We start from the raw sequence: 18,762 nt of genomic DNA on the forward strand, positions 1-18,762 counted from the left end.
TTTTCATGAATCATCCTATTTAAGTTGTATACACTGATTCGCTAATTTATTCAACATGGACATAGTTCAATTCTATTCACAAAACATTTTTCTTGCCAACTTTATGTTGGTGAATGTATTAAAGAAGCGTAATTGCTTAATGCTGTAAAATGTTATGATACACATTGTTAACTTATGCGAAATCAAAGGTAATGACGATGGAAAAACAGAGCCTCGGTCTTCTTAATTTTTTCTGATGCCTCAGTGATTTCTGCCATTCGGCCGCCATTATTTTTCATTTCGTCCCACTCATGAATTAAAATTAAACAAAAGTAGAACAAAACATCAGCTAAGTAACACAAAACAAATAAAAAGCGCTACAAATTGCTTTGTTTCTTTCTTCTTTCTAATAAACTTTCAACAAATGTCTTAACAGCGTGGTTAATTGCGTGGGTACACCGACGTGACGTCAAATCGCAGGGAAAACCCTTGATGTCGTAAACGTGACAAAGGTGTGACAGCTCATTCTGATTGCTTTTAGTTTGTTTAAGCTCATCTTATTAATTCTTTTGAAAGATCAGTCGCGTTTTCTTAAAAAAAACAAAGCCCTTTATTGGTAGTTCTCATGATTACACACTAACCGTAAATACAATCTAGGACAGGTCTTTATGCAAATTCCAGACTGATTGCTAGTGCGAAGTACTACCATTACCATACGAATAAAAACATGTATTTATCCGTCGCTTAGTCATACCGCTTGAGTGGAAATGACGATTAATCTGTTTCAAGTATTCAAAAGTGGATTAACACATGTGCGAACGTATGCACTTCGAAATAAAAGATAACAAAATCCCTAGAATCCATTGGAAATCCGCCGTTTATCATTAAATATTAGTTTTTGCCTCATAGTGTAAAAATATGTTACCTTCCTGACACAATGACTTTAATCAGGTTTCTCTGAATAAATTATTTTCGTTCTCCCGACTAAAGTCATCAAGCAAAGTACAACAATAACACATAAAGTTAACAAAAGAGTCTTCATCGCTTCGTACAACAACTTTGGTGAGAAGACACTCCAAACAAACAGATGATACCGCTGAACAAATACCAACGTACAGTAGGCACAGAGGATCAGAGCCTGGCAGAGTGAGATAACGTAACACACTTGATGGAGAGAATACTGTAACCTGATTGTAAAAAAGTGAACTGAAATCAGTACAAAGTAACCAAATAAGATTACAGCAAAAAGCTTACCGAGAACCATTACAGAGCTGGGACAGGAGAATCAGTCCCGAGAAAAGAGTCTTCCTCCAAAGCCAAATTGTAAATAGCAGAAGGAGGATGGAACACCTTGTATATGTGATGTGTGGCTTAAAGGAGAGTTTCCGATCAGCCTCTTAGTCCACAACTTTTTTAAATTACTCAGCTCTGTATCCATCTCATGAGATAGCTTCCGAGAAGGCTCTCATAAGCACTGTAACATGAGCTACCACCCGCCAATCCTCTTCATTTTTAGTGCGATACAAGGCCACAACAATCTCTTTCCTTTAACCCCTGTTTTGTGAGCATGTTCTGCCTTACCCATGAGAATTTTACCTCACCGAGCTAAGCCAGGACAGTGTGGTACCAGGTGATTTTCAGTCGACCATGTCTTCTGTCACCAGATGGTGCATGCCCAGTGCAGGGCAACCTTTAGGATACGACCCTGAAGAATGACACGTACCATAACCCTTACACGCTCACTTCACTCGGCGGCTCGAATCCCGCGGGTCTTACCGCTTGTGTCGCAGAACTAATAACAGCCCGCACGTGATCTGAAGCGATAAGGATTATTGCAATTCGTACTGTAGGAGATTCTCGCACATTGCAAAGAATCTCCAACATAATTACTGATTCATTGTAACACTGAAGCACTGGGAGAGAAACAGCTACTACTACTACTCTGTACAAAAGAAGAGCGTACGGGTGCCCTTACCTCTTAACATCTCGAGCGTTTCTCACAATAGACAACACTGCCGCCATTAGCCAAAGTAAAAGCCCACAGTAAGTAGCTACACATGTTAAGGGCCCCACAATAACAGGTATATGGTTCTCTAATCCCACATAGCCAGCTGATATATCCACCGACGCAAGGCTGTTGGAGTTTCCCAAGGAAAAGTACATAGCGTGTCCCATCCACAAAGAGCTGAGTACAATAAGCCATGTGTTCGCCTGACTAAAAACCAAAATATGATTGTCAAGAGACAAACTCTAACGTGGTTATAAGATTGAGACAAAACTGAAATGTTAGAGATGCCCGAGAGTCGACCAGGACTGAACACTCTGTTTTGATGGTGTAACTTTGTAGCGATGCATGGTTGGCGCTGTTTTCGCACACAACCAACAGCAAATTAGAGCAGACTTCAGAAAAGAAATTATGGGAATTTTGACTCTCGGCCTCTGGCTGCGATGTATATGTTAATCTATCTATTATTTTTTGCCCATCTCAACTGATGGCACTATTGGCGGCCACTATTGGATTAATTCCAAATTCTCCCGTCTAAATATACTAGGAAAAGTATGGCAGAAAGTAGGGAAGGTTACTAATCGGATCGAGGGAGTTTAAGGGAAATATCTTCATAATTTGGCCTACATGTACCTTTTCCAGAGCAATTTCCTAAAGATATGTTCCTGAACCACAAAGACCGCTAAAAGTGGTGCGTTGTGAGGCCTCTGAAGGAGAATTTCTAACAATAGTAAAGCTGATTGAATCCCTTCTAACGATCCACAGACGTCAAAATTATATTCCTGGAAAGTCTTTTTCTTATTGCTGTTTCTCTTTCTCCTACATAAATTAATAGCATTCCCTATTGCTATTATTGCCACGCAACAATACGTCAATCGTGCTGCTGAGACCCCCTTCGTGATAGGTTCATTCGGTATCCATGGTAACTGAAGACTTCCTGTGACAGTCCGATATACGTAAGCGCTCACAACACCGACAACAAAGACAAGGGTGATTAGCACATTTTGACAGTTGTAGCGAAATCCTACGATGAAGAGAAGCGATACAAAATAACTTAAAGACAACACTTTTCGGTTGTAAGGCTTCACAAGCCAGTCTCCAATATCAGGTCTATCTGCCCATTTTATTCCAGTTTGGTTCCAGCTCCTTGACAATCTTCCTAAAACAAGAAGTACAAAACATAGCAGAAGTTTCCACAAAACTCCCTTCTTGGACGTCATGACTTCCAGTCCCAAAGCTCTTTTTTCATTTATGTGATTCCCAGATCCCGTTGAAGTTGAAACTGACTGAGAAAGATCTTGGTTCGAGATTGCATTTTCAGTTCTAGTCCTTATCCTATCAACGTCTAGACTCGTCAAGCAAAGCCCATCCGCGTTATGTCTACTTATTGTGGAATGGTGAGAATTTTTGTGAGAACTAGCGTCACCAAGTTTACTGTAAAGCTCAAAAGACTTTCCTTTCCCACATTTGTGTGTCTTGTTATTGCCTGAGTCCTCGTCCTTTATCACCGAACGATGGTGAAGTTCTGTTTCATTGAGATGCTTACAAGATGTGATTTTCTCAAGAAAAATGATAACGAACAAAGTAGATGTCAAAAGGTACCAAGTTTGATGTTCTTCTTCTACAAAACTACTCGAAGGGAGACTGACAACATGGAGGAAAACTCCTATGACAAGAAAGCAGCAAGTCTTATTTTGAAAAAGCGATGAAAGGGTTGATATAACCACCCAGAAAAAAGGCTGAGAGCTTGTAAAATGATGAAAAAGACCAATCAGAACAGATCCAAGTGTGACTCCTGATAGCAATGCAAATATAGAAGAGAGAACGATAGATTCCAGGCTAGTTACTGAACACAAAATGTCGCTTCCACCTGAAAAAAGAAAAGAAAAAAAATAATTTGACGACTGTAAAAAAAAACACCTGGAAGAGCATTCTCCGCCTTAATTGTCTGACACAGAGGTTGAGTCAGGATGAAAATGTTCTAAAACGGTGTGAGGCATTTTAATACTTGTCACAGGAATAAGATGCACTGAAATGGAACCCAGTACTCCACGAGCCGCGTTGCAGTAATTTTTAAAGAAACCCTATAAAGTGACTTTTGCAGACCAGTTACAAAGAGAAATTTGTGAAGAGCAATCCGAGATAATTTTCGACACTCAATTGAAATTGCTTCAAAGCAGTCACTTCCCCAACAGCAGAAGCTATACAAAAGTTTACTTGAGCACTGTTAAAATTGCTATCCATACTAAGGTGATTTATAAAAGAACACAGAAAAAAAATTAATTAGCGAAGTTATTTGGATGCTCTATCAAGTAATAGTAATAGAATAATAGAATACATTCTTTAAATTATCTGCAATTGCTGATGGCCCTGCCACAGAGATATCTTCTTACCAAACACTGTGCTGGAGCAAGTAGAGAGATGAAGAACTGCAACAAGTAGAACAGCGCCGCTCACAACAATAACAGTTGTTGCTGAAAAATTCATCTCATCTCTTGTCTTCATGTCAAACGAAAGTTGAAGCAAACCACAGACGAACCAGTATAGAGTTTGAAAAAGAATAGCTATGCCGTAAATCATAGCATGTAGGTCGTAGTTTGAAAGAGAGGCTGTCACATGACCACTCATTTTCTGAAGTGCCAGGATGTACTGCTTAGCAACCTTAGTCGCTGAGGTAATCTGGTTTCTTGTAGTACTCAGGTCAACCTCTGCTGATTTCAGCCAATCAGAGTGCAGCTTGTGGGCGTGTTGAGGTTCCCACATGTTGTCAACAGAATGCCCATTTGTGATGAGCACTTGAGATAGTTGGTGTGAATTAAGCTGCATTGCTCGTAGCTTTTCTCTTGCACTATGGGAACCGAATAGTTCGGGAAGGAGGATTCCTAAGCTGAAAGAATGGAAGGTTAAGACATAGGTAAATAATATGATGCATAAACAATTAAGACTAACTGTTATTAATTACCTGTTTTGAGGTACAGGAAGCCCCAGGAGAAGACTCAAGGTTGGAACAAGATCAATTTGTTGAACTTGTTTCTTTGAAAACTCTTCACCTCCACCATTCTCAAATAATGGGCTCATAAACACAAGGGGTGTGTTTGTCTCTGCCAAAGATGCTCCACCATGACTGCCTACCTCACTCATTCCATGATCACCGCACAGCACCAATAATGATGGTGCCTTTCTTTGTTGATGCCAATGGAGCATTTCATTGTAGATATCACTTACAACTTGGTCCATTTCTAAGAGTTTTGGTCCAACTAGGGGACTTGAAGGTCCTGCAATATGTCCTATATGATCAAGGCCCAGGTAATGAAGAATCATAACATCCCAGTCATTGCTTCTCAACTCTTTACCAATGTGTCTTGTAACATTGTTATCTACCTGTAATAAGATATTATCAGAACAACTAAGAATGTTGATCTGAATCTATAAGATCCTTTCCTAAGTATGGGAAAGGATCATAAAGAAAGAAAAGCAAATGAACTAAAACTAAGCTAAACAGTCCTAAATCAGCTAAAAAAAACTCACACAAAGGACCAAGACAGAATGTCTCTTCACTATATCTATACAATATCATGCAGACAAGTGATGTGAATTAAGATAAATATCCATTATGGGATTACTAATTGATCCAATACCAAATTCTCCAAACTAACATAATGAGAATCATTTTGCAGACAGTAAGGAGAATTGCTTATGAGATCTTGGGAGTTAAAGGGTTAATGACTGAGTTTTTTAGGTTGAGAATGTGACAGTTTATTCCAATACAAATTTTCATATTTTGTCTGTTGCACAATATTACCATATTTGACTGTATATTTATGGAGGTTCATGGTGTGAGGTTAAGCTAATTGTAACATTTTAAGGATAAATTCACTTTTTTTCATTCTGTTGAACAAAAGGGTTAATTCAAGGATATTTTGTTTGTACCTCTGTATAATCAGTCACAAAAAATGACGTGGTTCCATCAGTTCTTTCAAAGTGTCCAGGAAACAGCTTCATCCAGGTATCGTCACCATAAAAAACAAGCTTCTTATCTGCAAACTTCATCTGACTGATCAAACTGTCTTCTTGTAAAGAACTTGAGTCCAAATTGAGAACAACATCAATAAATCCTGGTATGCCACCTGTTGTGAGTGCCTGTCATAACATATCAACATGTCAAATGAAAACATTACAAATTCTGCACCCATCTCTTGTTTAGTTCTTGTGAAGGTGTGCTTCATAGAGATTCATGCATAAGAAATATTGGCATCCTTTAGCTCCAACATATTTTGACCAAAAGATCTCTATTTCATATGTAGTGAAACCTCTGATAATGATCAAGCTTGGTTGATAAATCTCTTAACCCATGAAACCCACAAAGTGACCAGCATGTAATTTCTTCTTACAGTAATACTAGTGAATCATTCATGAAGATCTTGAGAATAAAGGAAATCAACCTAAGAAGCTTTGATTGTTAAACAAATTCTCCTTGTCAGTGCCAAAGGAAATGGATAGAGAAGAGTAACAAGAATATGGATACTGATGTTTGGGTGTTCTGGGTTAAGTAAGCCAGCAGTAAGTAATAGTCTCAGTGTTCATTAATGGCATAAATGCTCTGCTCTTTAATTTGCTGGGTATTGTTCCATGACCTGGGATACACAATGACTTCTCTATAATTTTTTTGGGGGAAGAAGCAGTTGCCTAATGGTTGGTGCACTGGACTCCACATCAAGAGGTTTTGGGTTCAAGACTTGGCTAAGTCATTGTATTGTGCTCTTGAGCCAGACATTTTACTCTCCCCATGCCTCTCTCCACCCATGAGTATAAATGGGTACTGGTGAACTGTCAGGGAATCCTGATGAAATACTGGGAGTAACCTTGCAATAGACTAGCATCCAATCCATGGAAAAAGTAATACGCCATGTCACTTCATGCTATAGAAACTGGTATAAGCTCTGGCCTGCAGGGCTACTTGGCTCCAGTACAGACTCTTTCTTTTATCTATAGTATTTATATTAAGAGCCTTGCGGAGTTATTTTTTTTTCTACAGATATGAAACATACTTAACTGACCTTAATTCTTGGCATAGTGACAGTTGGTGGATGTGCCTTTGCCATGAAACTGAGGAATATTACACAAGGATAGTAAATATGTACATGTATATCCTCACTGAAAAGTCAGTAAATAACAAAGTGATAATAGTGAATAAGGGTCTCCAGGTTATGTCTTAAAAGGTCTCTGAGGTTTCTATTTTATTGTGACCAATAACATAATGGAATCAACCCTTGGACCCCTAAGAGTGACTAACATCTGAATTCTCCTTACAATATCACCCCTGAATCCTACATTAAGGTCTCAAGAATATAGGGAATGATCACCAACTAAAGAAGCTCTGATTGTCAAACCAGTTACTCTTGTCAACACCTGTTGAAATGTATACAAAACAGTACGGAGAATATGCATACTAATTTTAGGGTGTAAAGGGTTATTGTTAATGATCCACCTGATCTCTGAGAGCTGGTAGTTATAATACACTGAATTCAATTTAATTCACCTGAATGATTTATTTAGACTGATCAGTTCTTGCGTAAAAGGCATCCTTATCTGCTCACTGTAAACAAAATCTGCTCTCAGTGCATCTATCAACATGATGACCACTCTTCCAAATTTCGGAGGTAAAAGATCTCCTTTCCCTTCGAATGATGGCTCAGGTGGAAGATTCTCGTTAGTTGCTCTTCCATCTATAGCTTTCTTAAGCGGAAAGAAGCCTCTTAGAAACAATATCAAGCCCAGGATTTGACAAAGAAGCAGGAGAACTATGAGTACACTGTGACCGTGAGGCATCTCCTCGACGAAAGGTGTTTTTTTCTGATGAACACGATCAAGAAATCAGCGATCTAAAAATCAATATTTACACAAGATCGCTATGACACGTCAGTATTAAGAGATAACTCCAAGAGACTTTGACTAAAGAGAGCTAAATCTTCCGCCATTTTGAAAATGTGACTACGATACTAGTGGCCTGCGCGACACAACAAAGAGCATATTCAATAGAGTAAAGCAACATGGAGGACGGCATGGAAGATTTAAAGTTGACTGTAAACAAGGATTTTGCGAAGAAACTCCACAAACAGAAGGAAAAAGCTGAACTCGACCAGTGTAAGTTTCTAATAGCCTTTCTTCGAAGGCATAAATATTTGAACTATGATGCCAGCGTTTTCTTGTAAAGCGCATAATCGATATTAAACTTGGCTGCTTGCAAGAGGCTTTCCGTGTGAGTTACGAATTTAAATCTCAATAACTTGTGTTCGTTTCAGTGAAGCAGAAATTTGGTGACAAGGATTCAGGGAGCGAATCCGATTCAAGTTCATCTGAATCAGAAGATGAGGATGCAAGGGTGAGTTTTGAATTATTCTATTTAGGGTTCCGTTCAGTGTTTGTGAAATACTCATCCTTGTAGCTTGAATGCATAATCTTCTGAGTCCTTGATGCTTTAACTTCCAAGATCTGATTCTTAATTCTCCCCTGTGGTTGCTACACCTTTCCTTGTAAAAAATTACGAGAATTTGGTGTCATGTCAACATAAAAACTTCTGCCGTATAAGTTTGAGTATTCTTGTTACCTGTTTTGTGGATAATGTACAAATACTATAGGGAGAAGTTACATGTAAATCACTTGTGGGAGTTGAAGGGTGAAAAGATACTGTTAGAATAAATGCCATCTTACTGCCATAGAGAAGTCCCTTTCAAAAAGTAAAGATAATGGGAAGAAAAATATATGAATTGATGTAAAGGCAGGGATGGCCTTACAAACAGTATTTTCACAGTGATTGTAAACAGATTTCAACTGATGTCCTTGCTGGATGAATTAGTATAAAGCAGAGAAAGACAGATGGATGCATATGATTTGTTTAAATTTTTAATATAGTTAAGAATGAGCAATTCCTGATACCAAGGGAATGAAATATTTGTGATACAGTGATTAGAAACGACAGGGAGTTTGACAGGTTTGGTAGATTGAAAAGTCACATGCCCTTTGTTTTGCAAAAATAGAATTATTGCTCAGTTCTAAAGGGAACTGAACAACTGTCATCATAACAAGACAGTGAAGATATATTTCACTGAAGAGCTCCAAATATGACAAAAAAGCTATGTTCATGTTTAACACAGTAAATCTGTGCAATGAAATTTGAAGAGTAACATTAATTTTTTTTTATTTCAAGGAACTCACTTCACAAAAGGAAAAGGATTTTCTGACTGTTCTATCCATGATCAAGAATAAAGACCCAAAAATCTATGAAAAGGATTCCAATTTTTACCATGAAGATGGTATGGTAAAGGATGCTTATAAACAAATTTGATTCTCTTACCTATTTCTCCATTTTTTTTTTAAAATTCAGACTTAAAGTTGGTTTTTATTCTTAAATAGAGAACAGTAGTTCTTCAGGAGGGAGTAGCAAAGAGCAGAATAAACCCAAAAAGCCTATGTATTTAAAAGATTTTGAAAGAAAGGAGTTATTGGAAAGAGGAAGGTTAGTTGTTATAATAAAAAGAAAGTAAAACATTTAAAACTTTTTTTTTTACCCTTTCTATACATTCCCCTAGGCTCTCCTCTGCCAGTTAGCTGTAACTACCTCTCACCTATCCTAAACTGAATTCCACAGTCATGGTTGTTGAATATAATTTTGTGTGATACTATTTAGTCATATTATACTATCATGTGAAGTTTGATATGTGTCCTTCTTTAAGATTATTGTGTAGTATCAATAAACTTGTTGGTATAACTTTGCTCATGTGTCAGGCATTTTTTTATTGGAGCAGAGGAGTAGTGATTATCTTATTTGGAAAACCAGCTCATTAAAAAAATTTTGGGGCAGGCTTTTTATTTTTAATAAGAAAGTTTGCCTGATTTTGTATTCTAGCGAGGCATTCTTGAGTGATGAAGAAAGTGATGATGAAAAAGCGCTTGAGGTGAGTTAAATATAAGGGTACAACACCTCTGGATGGTAGTCTTGAGGAACTTTCAAAGTTCAAGCAGCAAATAGAAGTTCAGGGAAAGAGAATGAAAGCCTCTTGTATCTTATTGTGTGGAAAGATAGATGATTGGACCATAAATAAACTGCACTGGTACCAAAAAGTAATACTCTCTTATTAAATTTCTCGAGAGTACTCACAAATGTACTGTGTGCTCAGTAGACAGATACTGTCAGCTTAGTTCAGTTTCTTGAGGGGTGTGAATGGTCTCACAATGTTAATGCAGTAGGTTATTAATTTATCCCCAACCATTTGGTCCAATTGTCACACAACATAATTCTGTATTTCAGGGCAGAAGATCTCCTACTTTTGTGGAGGAGCAAAAACAAATAAAAGAAAGGTAAAGATGAATTTTGTGAGATTACAAGTATCTATACGAGCACTAAGAGCTGCCCATAGCAACTTTTCTTGACAACTTGTTCTACTGGTGCCAATCAAATCAGTTAAAAGGTAACATACATGTCAGTCTTGATGAGTTGTCATGTTATCTTATAGTTTCAAGAGAGCTATTCAGGATGATGGCGAAGATGCTGATTTTCTGAAAGTTAGAGAAAAAACTATGGAAGAAAAGGTAACAAGAATGTTTTCTTGTACCATTCCCTGATTTAAGACAGACAGAACCTCTCAAATACAAGACACTTGCTTTAAAGATGTGCTTTCTGCTTGTTGGAAGGAAGCTATAACTGACCTAATTCACACTTATTTATCTAGATGAAGGAGGAAAGAGATTATGTGGAATGGTTGAAAGGACAGGAGAACAAACAAAGCACAAAGTCTGCAATGAGTATGGTAAGTAAAGCATTAAAAAACATTCAGAATTTACTCATCATTGTTTAGTTTGAGTGCTGAGCTTACTCAGTTTAAAAATTCAGTGGTGGGTAACCTGAAAGTTACATCCTTTGTTATTTATAGCTTTAATTTATTATTTCTCAGTGTCACTGCCTTAGATTATCAGCTGTTTATTTTCTTTGGTTTCAGTTTGAGACAGTATCTTGCTTTTGGAATAATATTGAATTCTTTTTCTCTCTGGTATTTATAGCAGGCCTTACGTCATTACTGGAATGATCCCAATTTAGATGAAGGGGAACAGTTTTTGAGAGATTATATTCTGGATAGAAATTACCTTGAGAAAGATTCAGAGAGGTAATATTCAAATTCACTTTCATTTTTATGTTTCTTATTTAACCATGATTAATGATGTTCAGGTTATTTATTTATCTCTTGAGTAATTTCTCTCTTTTCTAGAATTCCTACATATGATGAGATTGTGGGCTTTGATGATGATGAGGTACAGTTTAACCCTTTACGCCCTAACATCAGTATGTATATTCTCCATACTGTTCTCTATACATTATTTTAAGTGTTGACAAGGAGAAATTATTTAAAAATTAGGAGGCTCTTTAGTTGGTGATCATTTCCTTTTTTCTTGTGACCTTAATGTGTGATTTGAGTGTGAAATTGTAAGGAGAAATGAGATGCTGGTCAGTCTTAGGGGTTATAGAGATGTAAATAGCAGTTCTTAACTAAAAATTAGTGACCATTCCCTTAATTTGCATCAGCTTTTTTAACTCTAAATAATGAACAGTCCCTTATTTACAAAATCAATTAAAATAAGATTTAATATTCTGATAACAATACTTATACTATTAAGGAGTCTGTTCATCAAATTCCTAAATCATGCCAAAAATTGATGTATTTAGTTGTGTGTCAGGAATTACTGTCTAGTCGCTACCAGTCTGCTGGCTACCAATCACACACTGATCGCTACCATGATGAAGTCTGATCACCATCACTGGGAATTACCAACAGAAAACATGGATGAAACTTAGTACTTAAAAAGCCACAAAGATTTGTAAAAGAAGATTTCTGTATCATTTAATTTAGAGTATATCTTGTGCAATAACATAATCAAATTGATCAAGCTTTTGTATCATTCTCTAGGATGAAACAGAAGTTGAGAAACAAGAAGAATTTGAACGAAAGTTCAATTTTAGATTTGAAGAACCAGACTCTGAGTTTGTAAGTACATTTACATACATGATGTAAAATGCAATGGACTTTAAGATACTTCATACTCATGCACAAAGTTGAAAGAACAACCCAGCAAGCCATGATTGCTATTATTCTACATTTTCTGTCAGTATATACCACACGGGTGGTATATACAAACAAGGTGGAGCAGCCAAAGAGACAAAATGATGCATCAACAATTTAATTACTGATGATATCTTAAATATTTCTCACTGTAATTAATCCTTGCAGCACATTGCTCAAAAAACCAATTGCAGTATTTCAGAGTTTGCAGTAAGATCTTTTTGTTTGCCATTTGTGATTGATCATTTTTAATCCATTTGGCAATGTGTTTATTTTGGAGAAATTAGGGAGGACTATGTCAAACCTTTCTTCAGTAGAATATTAATTTGTATTAATATTTTTGTTGCTTTAGATAAAAACATATCCCCGCACAATTCAAGCATCTGTACGGAAAACAGATGACCGTCGCAAGGAGAAGAGAAAAACAAGAGAGACAAGGAAAGAAAAGGTCAGATACAGTCAAGGTTTTATTCTCCATTTTTGGTAATGACCCCCCTTGAGCTCTACCTTTACTGACTCTGTACTTTTAATTGTTATTTTAATGCAGGAGAAAGAACAGAAACGTGAGGAAATCAAGAGATTGAAAAACCTCAAAAGAAAAGAGATTATGGAGAAGCTTGAGAAATTAAAAGGTCTGTAGATGCACAGTAAATTGAGTTTTTCTTGTTAGACTTGGTTTGAATCTTTATTTTCTTACATGTATTCCCTGCACAGTTTTAACCACAGATACTGTACACTTCTTGACTGTTAAATGATTGTGATAAAAAATATTAAATTGTTCTTGTTTGTAGAAATAACTGGAAACCCAAATGTGGGCTTTAAAGAGGAAGATATAGAAGGTGACTTTGATCCCAAGAAATATGATGAGGCTATGCAGGTGATTTTGAATTTTCCTAATGGGAAATGTAAAGAATGCCATCTCTTGCTCCAAACACAAGAGCTATACATGTAATGATACTGAATAATGTAAACATTCTTTGGAATCTCTGTTGATGGCCAAGATTACATTAGTGAATAACACATCAATCATGTTTAACGCCATCAAAATTCAAATGTGGAGCTTGCCAAAAGCATTGTAATTAATACCTTTGGGTCAAGAGCAGCAATCTTCTCTGTAAGTGTAAATTCCATTAATTGTTTTAAAATATTGGTTACATTGTATTTTGTCACAGAGAGCATTTAATGCTGAGTTTTATGAAGAAGATGAAAATGAAAAACCTGTGTTTGAAGATGATTTGGATGATATTGGTTAGTTTGATTTGTACCAAGTTAAGATATACTCTTCTCTTCCTGATCTAGTCAGGGTTATCTTCATTGTATCTTGATGTGCATGTTAAACAATCCCACCCATAGTAACATTTTCCTTTCTATGCTGACAGGTTTAACACTTAACCCTTTAGCTCAAAGATCTAATTGTTAATTCTCCCCTCTAGCAGCTAGCTACACATTTCCTTGTAAATTAGTGACAAGAATTTGATGTTAAATCAAGTTAACAACTTATACTTGATAAGTTTTAAGTATTCTTGTTACCTGTTTGCTGAATAGTGTATGTATATCATAGGGAAAAGTTACATGTTAATCAATTCTAGGAGTTACAGGGTTAACTTGAGGTGAACAATGAAGATGACAAGTCTTGTTGGTATGATCATAAACTGATTTAATCAAATGTTACAGAGCTCTTGTGTAACAGTTAGGGAACATAAGATTTCCTTATTTTAAAGCAGATGCACATGAAGCTCTTTTTTTTCCCTCTGGCAGAAAACTGGGATGAGTGGGAAGGTGATTATGATGAAAATGTGGATGATGAACAGCAAGAAGATGGAACGTTTGGTAAATATTAAGGATTGATGCTCTGTCTTGTCTTCTGTTATTCAGTGTCAATCTTTTCATCGCCAACATTTTACCTTGGTTGGCCTCAGCCACTTAACCCTCTAACTCCCAAGATTTCATTAGTAATTCTCCTTACTGTCTGCCATAAAATTTATGTGATGTTAGTTTGGAGAATTTGGAATTGGATCAACCAGTAATCCCCTAATCAATATTTTCTTTATTCTCATTACTTGTCTGCTTGATATTGTACTGATAGTGTAAGGAGAAATTCTGTCTTGGTCACCAGTGGGACTTAAAGGGTTAAGAAATCAAAGTAGGCTCATGTAGTAAATTAAATAATTATGACATTCTTTTAACTATTTCAGAACCTCACAGTGAAGATCCAAACTTTAATGTAAGTTTTACTCACTTTGATCAGTGAATTTCCTGAAAAGTAGTCTTTTATTAGAATATGTAGAGCCCCACTGGACACCATAGATACTTAGTCACAAGATTCTCATCACTTTTTGTTTAAAATGATGTTAGGTGTGGATAAGGTGATTGTTTTTATGTCCCTTGTACACCTGAGCATTGAAGAAGTTTCCTAACTAACCAAACTCACTATGTACAGTTTGCATTACTTTTTTATAATTTTCAAGAATGTTTCTTCTTTAGATGGATGCTGATTACGAAGAAAATGGAAATGATCCAAATGAGTTTAGTGGAAGGAAAAGGAAGGGAAGATCGAGATTCGGTCGTGTTATAGCACAGAAAAAACCAGTATTTAATCCAGGTGTGTTGATCTGTAGAGAATATCAGTTATGCTGTTTGGTATACTTCAAGTATCAAGATCTGTTTTAGCTACTTTATATGTCCTTTTAATTCAGAAGAGGAATTTGTTTAGAATCTAGATCATTCCCTTTAATTTATAGATTTCTTTCTCCTCACTTCCTGTTGCTGGATAACATACTCCAATTGTTAGAATAAGTTATTGGCTCAGTATTTCTACATGGTAAAGAGTTGATGTGCAGAAAGAGTTATTATCCATTAGGTTTCTGCATTTCTCTAACCCTTCACTCCCTAGATCTCATTAGTAATTCTCCTTACTGTCTATCATGCAATTCTCATGATGTTAGTTTGGAGAATTTGGTATTGGATCAACTTATAATCCTCTAATTGATATTTTTCTTAATTCTCGTCACATGTCTGCTGGATATTGTATGGATATTGTAAGGAGAAATTCTATCTTGGTCACTCATGGGTGTTAAAGGGTTAACTTATAATTTCTTTGTTTGTTTTTATCTTAGACGAGAAAACATTTGAGGAATATTTTGATGAATATTACAAACTGGATTATGAGGATATTATAGGAGACATGCCTTGTCGATTTAAGTACCGACAGGTTGTACCTAATGACTTCGGGCTCACAACAGAAGAGGTATGAGCGAGATTTGTGGTAAAAATAGTTATCCCAACCTTAGGATGCATTGCGATAGACCAAAATAAAAATAATCACAACGGCCATTGAGAAAGAAAGGAAAATATCTAAGGAGCTAGTGAAAAATCCAGAAAAGAACGAGCAAACTGATTGAAGCGCGGGAAAACACGAGCGACCAAGTTAACGCTCTACTTAGTATCCCCCCTGTATGAAGCCCTCTTCTCTTATAGTCCCCCCGGCCTGGAAGTTGAAGTCTTTTAAAAGACCTCCCTCTCCCCCCTCTCTCTCCTTCCTCCCTCGCTGGCTCAACTTTCGCCATTTGAGAACTGGAACAATTTATAAGCAAACTATACTGCTATCTCGAGTGTTGTATGTTGCTTTCGTTTCATGAGAGTAATCTTCATTTTCCTCTCTTCAGATTTTATCCTGCCCAGACAGAGAGCTAAACCAGTGGGTCTCTGTAAAAAAGATGTCCCAATACAGGTAAAAAATCTGTATTCTGGTACATTTCGTGATAATTAAATCGAGGCACGTTCTTTCCCACTTCTGCGGCTTAGATCACCCGTTGTAAGCATTTCCGATCATGTAGAACGTGATTAAGTTTGAACTTGCCAATTTTCGTTTATTTGAAGACCGAACGCAAAACTTTCTTCTTTCCTATCCCATTTCTGAACAGGACGGTTTTTCGAAAAGGTAATCTCGAGATAAAATAAAATGCTCTTTGATTTTTTTATATCACAGACCTGAAAATGAAGAGTACTATGAAGTTAAAAAGTTTCGCAAGCGGGGGAGAGATCTGCCAAAGAAGAAAAGGATTCTTACCTCACTGGCTGAGAACGAAAGGTGTGTTGTACATGCAGAGTTGAATTACGGCTGTGGCGACATTGTCACGAAAAGGGTCCGTCTTAAGCAAGCAAAGTCGTTAAAATATTTTGTGAATGAGGGCTGTACACGTATATGATGCATGTATTCCATGATGTCTGCCGTCAGACATCATGTGGTGAGTTCATTAGTCTTTTTTTACTTATTATGTTATTAATTATTTGTTTTATATTTCAGATCTGACGAAGTTAACGTCAAAAAGAAAAAGTTATCTGACCAAAGTTTACCGGAAAAGAGTAAAACACTGGAACACAATGTTGATACAAATGGAGCGCGAAATGAACAAACTGATATCAGAAAGAGAACGAAAAAATCTTCTGATAAGATAGACAAGACCAATGAGAAGAAAAGCGAAGACTTACCAGGAGAGGAAGTTTCACTGGCTACAGAAGGTGAAAGCAATGGAAAGAATGAAGGGGAATCAAAAAAGCCGAAAAAACAAAAGACGAGAAATCCAAAGAGACGGAGGATGACGTTTGAGGAGTTGAAAGAACTTGCGGTCAAAAAGCGGCTGCGCAGACAATTTAAAGGCGCAAAGCGAGAAAAACTGAGTAATTTATCAGCTTCGCGACTGGCCTCCTATGGACTTACAAGGAAGAAAAAGAAGAAATAGCAGTTTTTTTGTGATCTCCAGCGCAACTGATTTTGTTCCTAAAACTGAGATCTGTCCACCTGCCGCTCAGTTTTCCTTGATTGACACGACTTAGCTCTCTCTCCCCCCCCTTTCTCTTCACTCGGCACAGTAGATCACAATATAATTGTGGGGGGGAGGTTGCATCCTACAACTTTATCTACTCATTCCCGTGTTCAAAGTAATCCGCTGACTAAACACGTGCAGTTTAAGAGAGAGGCTCCGAAAGAATAAATTTATGAATGAATTTAAAATGAATTTGCAACATTATTCGTTAATATTGGAAAAAATAATTAAAATGTCTGGTCATATTTATGATTTATAGCCAACAGAATTACGATCAGCTATACTTTCCGTTAAGGATAAATCTACCTTAAAGTAGTGGCCGCGAATCGATTGCGGGCGCTGCTTCACTAAGATAAATTTGAGAAAGCAGTAACCCGCAACTGCGTGTGACTGAGTCAGCAGAATTGCAAGGTTTAATTACACGTCGGGGAAAACAAACGCGTATCATGAAATCTTTTTAAAGGATTGCTTCTAATTGATGAGCATTAGAATGAATCACTGGTGAAGCGATTTTCATGACGTATTTAAAATTCAGTTTTCCCGGGTAATTAGATACTAAAGAAATTTCGTCATAATGGTGCTTTCGAATTATCGCTCTAGAATTGATAAGAGGGCAATCGCGAACTTGTTCCGTTGTATTCCGTTGTTGTTTTTCTGTTACAACATTTTGTTTGAGTGAAGCTTATAGGAAAAGCGACCCATGTATCACGACAGTCACGACGACTATGATTATCACAGTGCGGAAGAAGAACTGTTTTGTTCGAGAAGTGCCGAAGCCTCACGAACAGATAACGATGGATTACGAAGAGGTCGCGATGATTCAGAAGAATCTATAGTTCTCCAAGACTACTATGATAATTTGCCAAGGCCAGGAAGTCCAACACGTGATGATTATATTCAGCAACTGCTTGAAGCTTTAGACAAACAAGAGCAAGAGATTAAAGACCTTGACTACAAACTACAAGATTTACGGGGAGAGGTTCGGGAATACTTCTTAGGCTTGGAACAGAAGCTGTCCTGCTTCGAGGAAAAAGTTGACTTTGTTATAACCTTGGTGTCCTCGTGGGTCAATCATCCGCCCAACAATCGGGGATGTCGAGGATCTTGTTCAAACCACGTACGAACGGATAACTGCTTGTGCCGTGGTTTGAAGGAACCTCATCGATGCTGTGGGCGTATTGGAGGAGTTTGTGCTTGTTAAAAATTGATCATCTTTAAAATTCTACTCACCAACCAACCCACGTTGTTCTAATACCAGTTGAGAGAAATTCTCTAACCATCGAAGCTGGTTCGTAACGACGACCGCTTGTTTTTTTTTCTTCGGTAATTATACCTTATTTTCTCATTCAACAGTTTGTTTATGATCACTGTAATTTTGAGAATTTTTCTCGAAACATTTTTGTCACGTAACGTGACTCGCGCATATGAGACCACATGATCCTGTCAGGTTTGAGACACAACAAACACAAAGCTGTCGAAGCCTCTACTCCTAGTAAACTTTTGTATATTTGCATTAACTGTTTTGGACATCTCACAGCGCATTGGTCCATCGTTATGATACTTAGATGTGTTCCAAGGTTCCTAAGCGTAAAATCCATATGTCAGCCATCTGATCGGCTATGAAGGTGTCTCTTGATCTGTCAGTCAATTTTCATTTCTTAGCTAAGCGCGCGGTATTAACTTGCGCAGTCTAATAAAATGAGAAGCTTCTCGTGGTTTGTATGGTAGTACGCTTGGATAATACAGCACTCTCGTGAGCCAAATGCGCATTCCGATTAGAGCAATTTTTCACGCAGTCTTGTCAAGCCAAAAATAGTCTCAACGGTCGATCAGAACTAAC

The 18,762-nt window shown here is 37.1% G+C and overlaps 3 protein-coding genes across 4 annotated transcripts; 2 read left to right on the forward strand and 1 right to left on the reverse strand.

Annotated features, from left to right (window-relative positions):
• Positions 1-8: 8 nt before the first annotated feature.
• Positions 9-7,966, reverse strand: LOC131771518 (GPI ethanolamine phosphate transferase 2). The gene is made up of 8 exons (XM_059087324.2): positions 7,524-7,966; positions 7,042-7,090; positions 5,915-6,124; positions 4,947-5,365; positions 4,378-4,871; positions 2,618-3,854; positions 1,955-2,194; positions 9-1,166 (listed from the first exon to the last, which is right to left on the reverse strand). The coding sequence occupies exons 1-8, from the start codon at positions 7,811-7,813 to the stop codon at positions 923-925; spliced, it is 3,183 nt and encodes a 1,060-aa protein (XP_058943307.2). The 5' UTR covers positions 7,814-7,966; the 3' UTR covers positions 9-922.
• On the forward strand, positions 7,929-17,384 carry LOC131771532 (protein KRI1 homolog). Of its 2 annotated transcripts, none has more exons than XM_066158745.1 (22): positions 7,929-8,128; positions 8,287-8,366; positions 9,192-9,297; positions 9,398-9,500; positions 9,891-9,939; positions 10,293-10,342; positions 10,498-10,573; positions 10,714-10,791; positions 11,045-11,145; positions 11,248-11,290; positions 11,944-12,021; positions 12,449-12,544; positions 12,644-12,728; positions 12,888-12,973; positions 13,269-13,344; positions 13,855-13,926; positions 14,292-14,320; positions 14,581-14,698; positions 15,213-15,343; positions 15,762-15,826; positions 16,085-16,186; positions 16,403-17,384. In XM_066158745.1, the coding sequence occupies exons 1-22, from the start codon at positions 8,035-8,037 to the stop codon at positions 16,836-16,838; spliced, it is 2,154 nt and encodes a 717-aa protein (XP_066014842.1). In that variant the 5' UTR covers positions 7,929-8,034; the 3' UTR covers positions 16,839-17,384. The 2 variants fall into 2 exon arrangements, with proteins under 2 accessions (XP_066014842.1, XP_058943326.2); XM_059087343.2 differs by having other exon boundaries at positions 7,931-8,128; positions 11,042-11,145.
• A 136-nt stretch (positions 17,385-17,520) lies between these two features.
• On the forward strand, positions 17,521-18,462 carry LOC131771525 (uncharacterized). The gene has a single exon (XM_059087334.2). The coding sequence runs from the start codon at positions 17,623-17,625 to the stop codon at positions 18,121-18,123; it is 501 nt and encodes a 166-aa protein (XP_058943317.2). The 5' UTR covers positions 17,521-17,622; the 3' UTR covers positions 18,124-18,462.
• The last annotated feature ends 300 nt before the right edge of the window (positions 18,463-18,762 follow it).

This window comes from Pocillopora verrucosa, chromosome 12 (assembly GCF_036669915.1).
Source record: "Pocillopora verrucosa isolate sample1 chromosome 12, ASM3666991v2, whole genome shotgun sequence".
In the NCBI taxonomy this organism is placed as follows: Eukaryota; Metazoa; Cnidaria; class Anthozoa; order Scleractinia; family Pocilloporidae; genus Pocillopora; species Pocillopora verrucosa.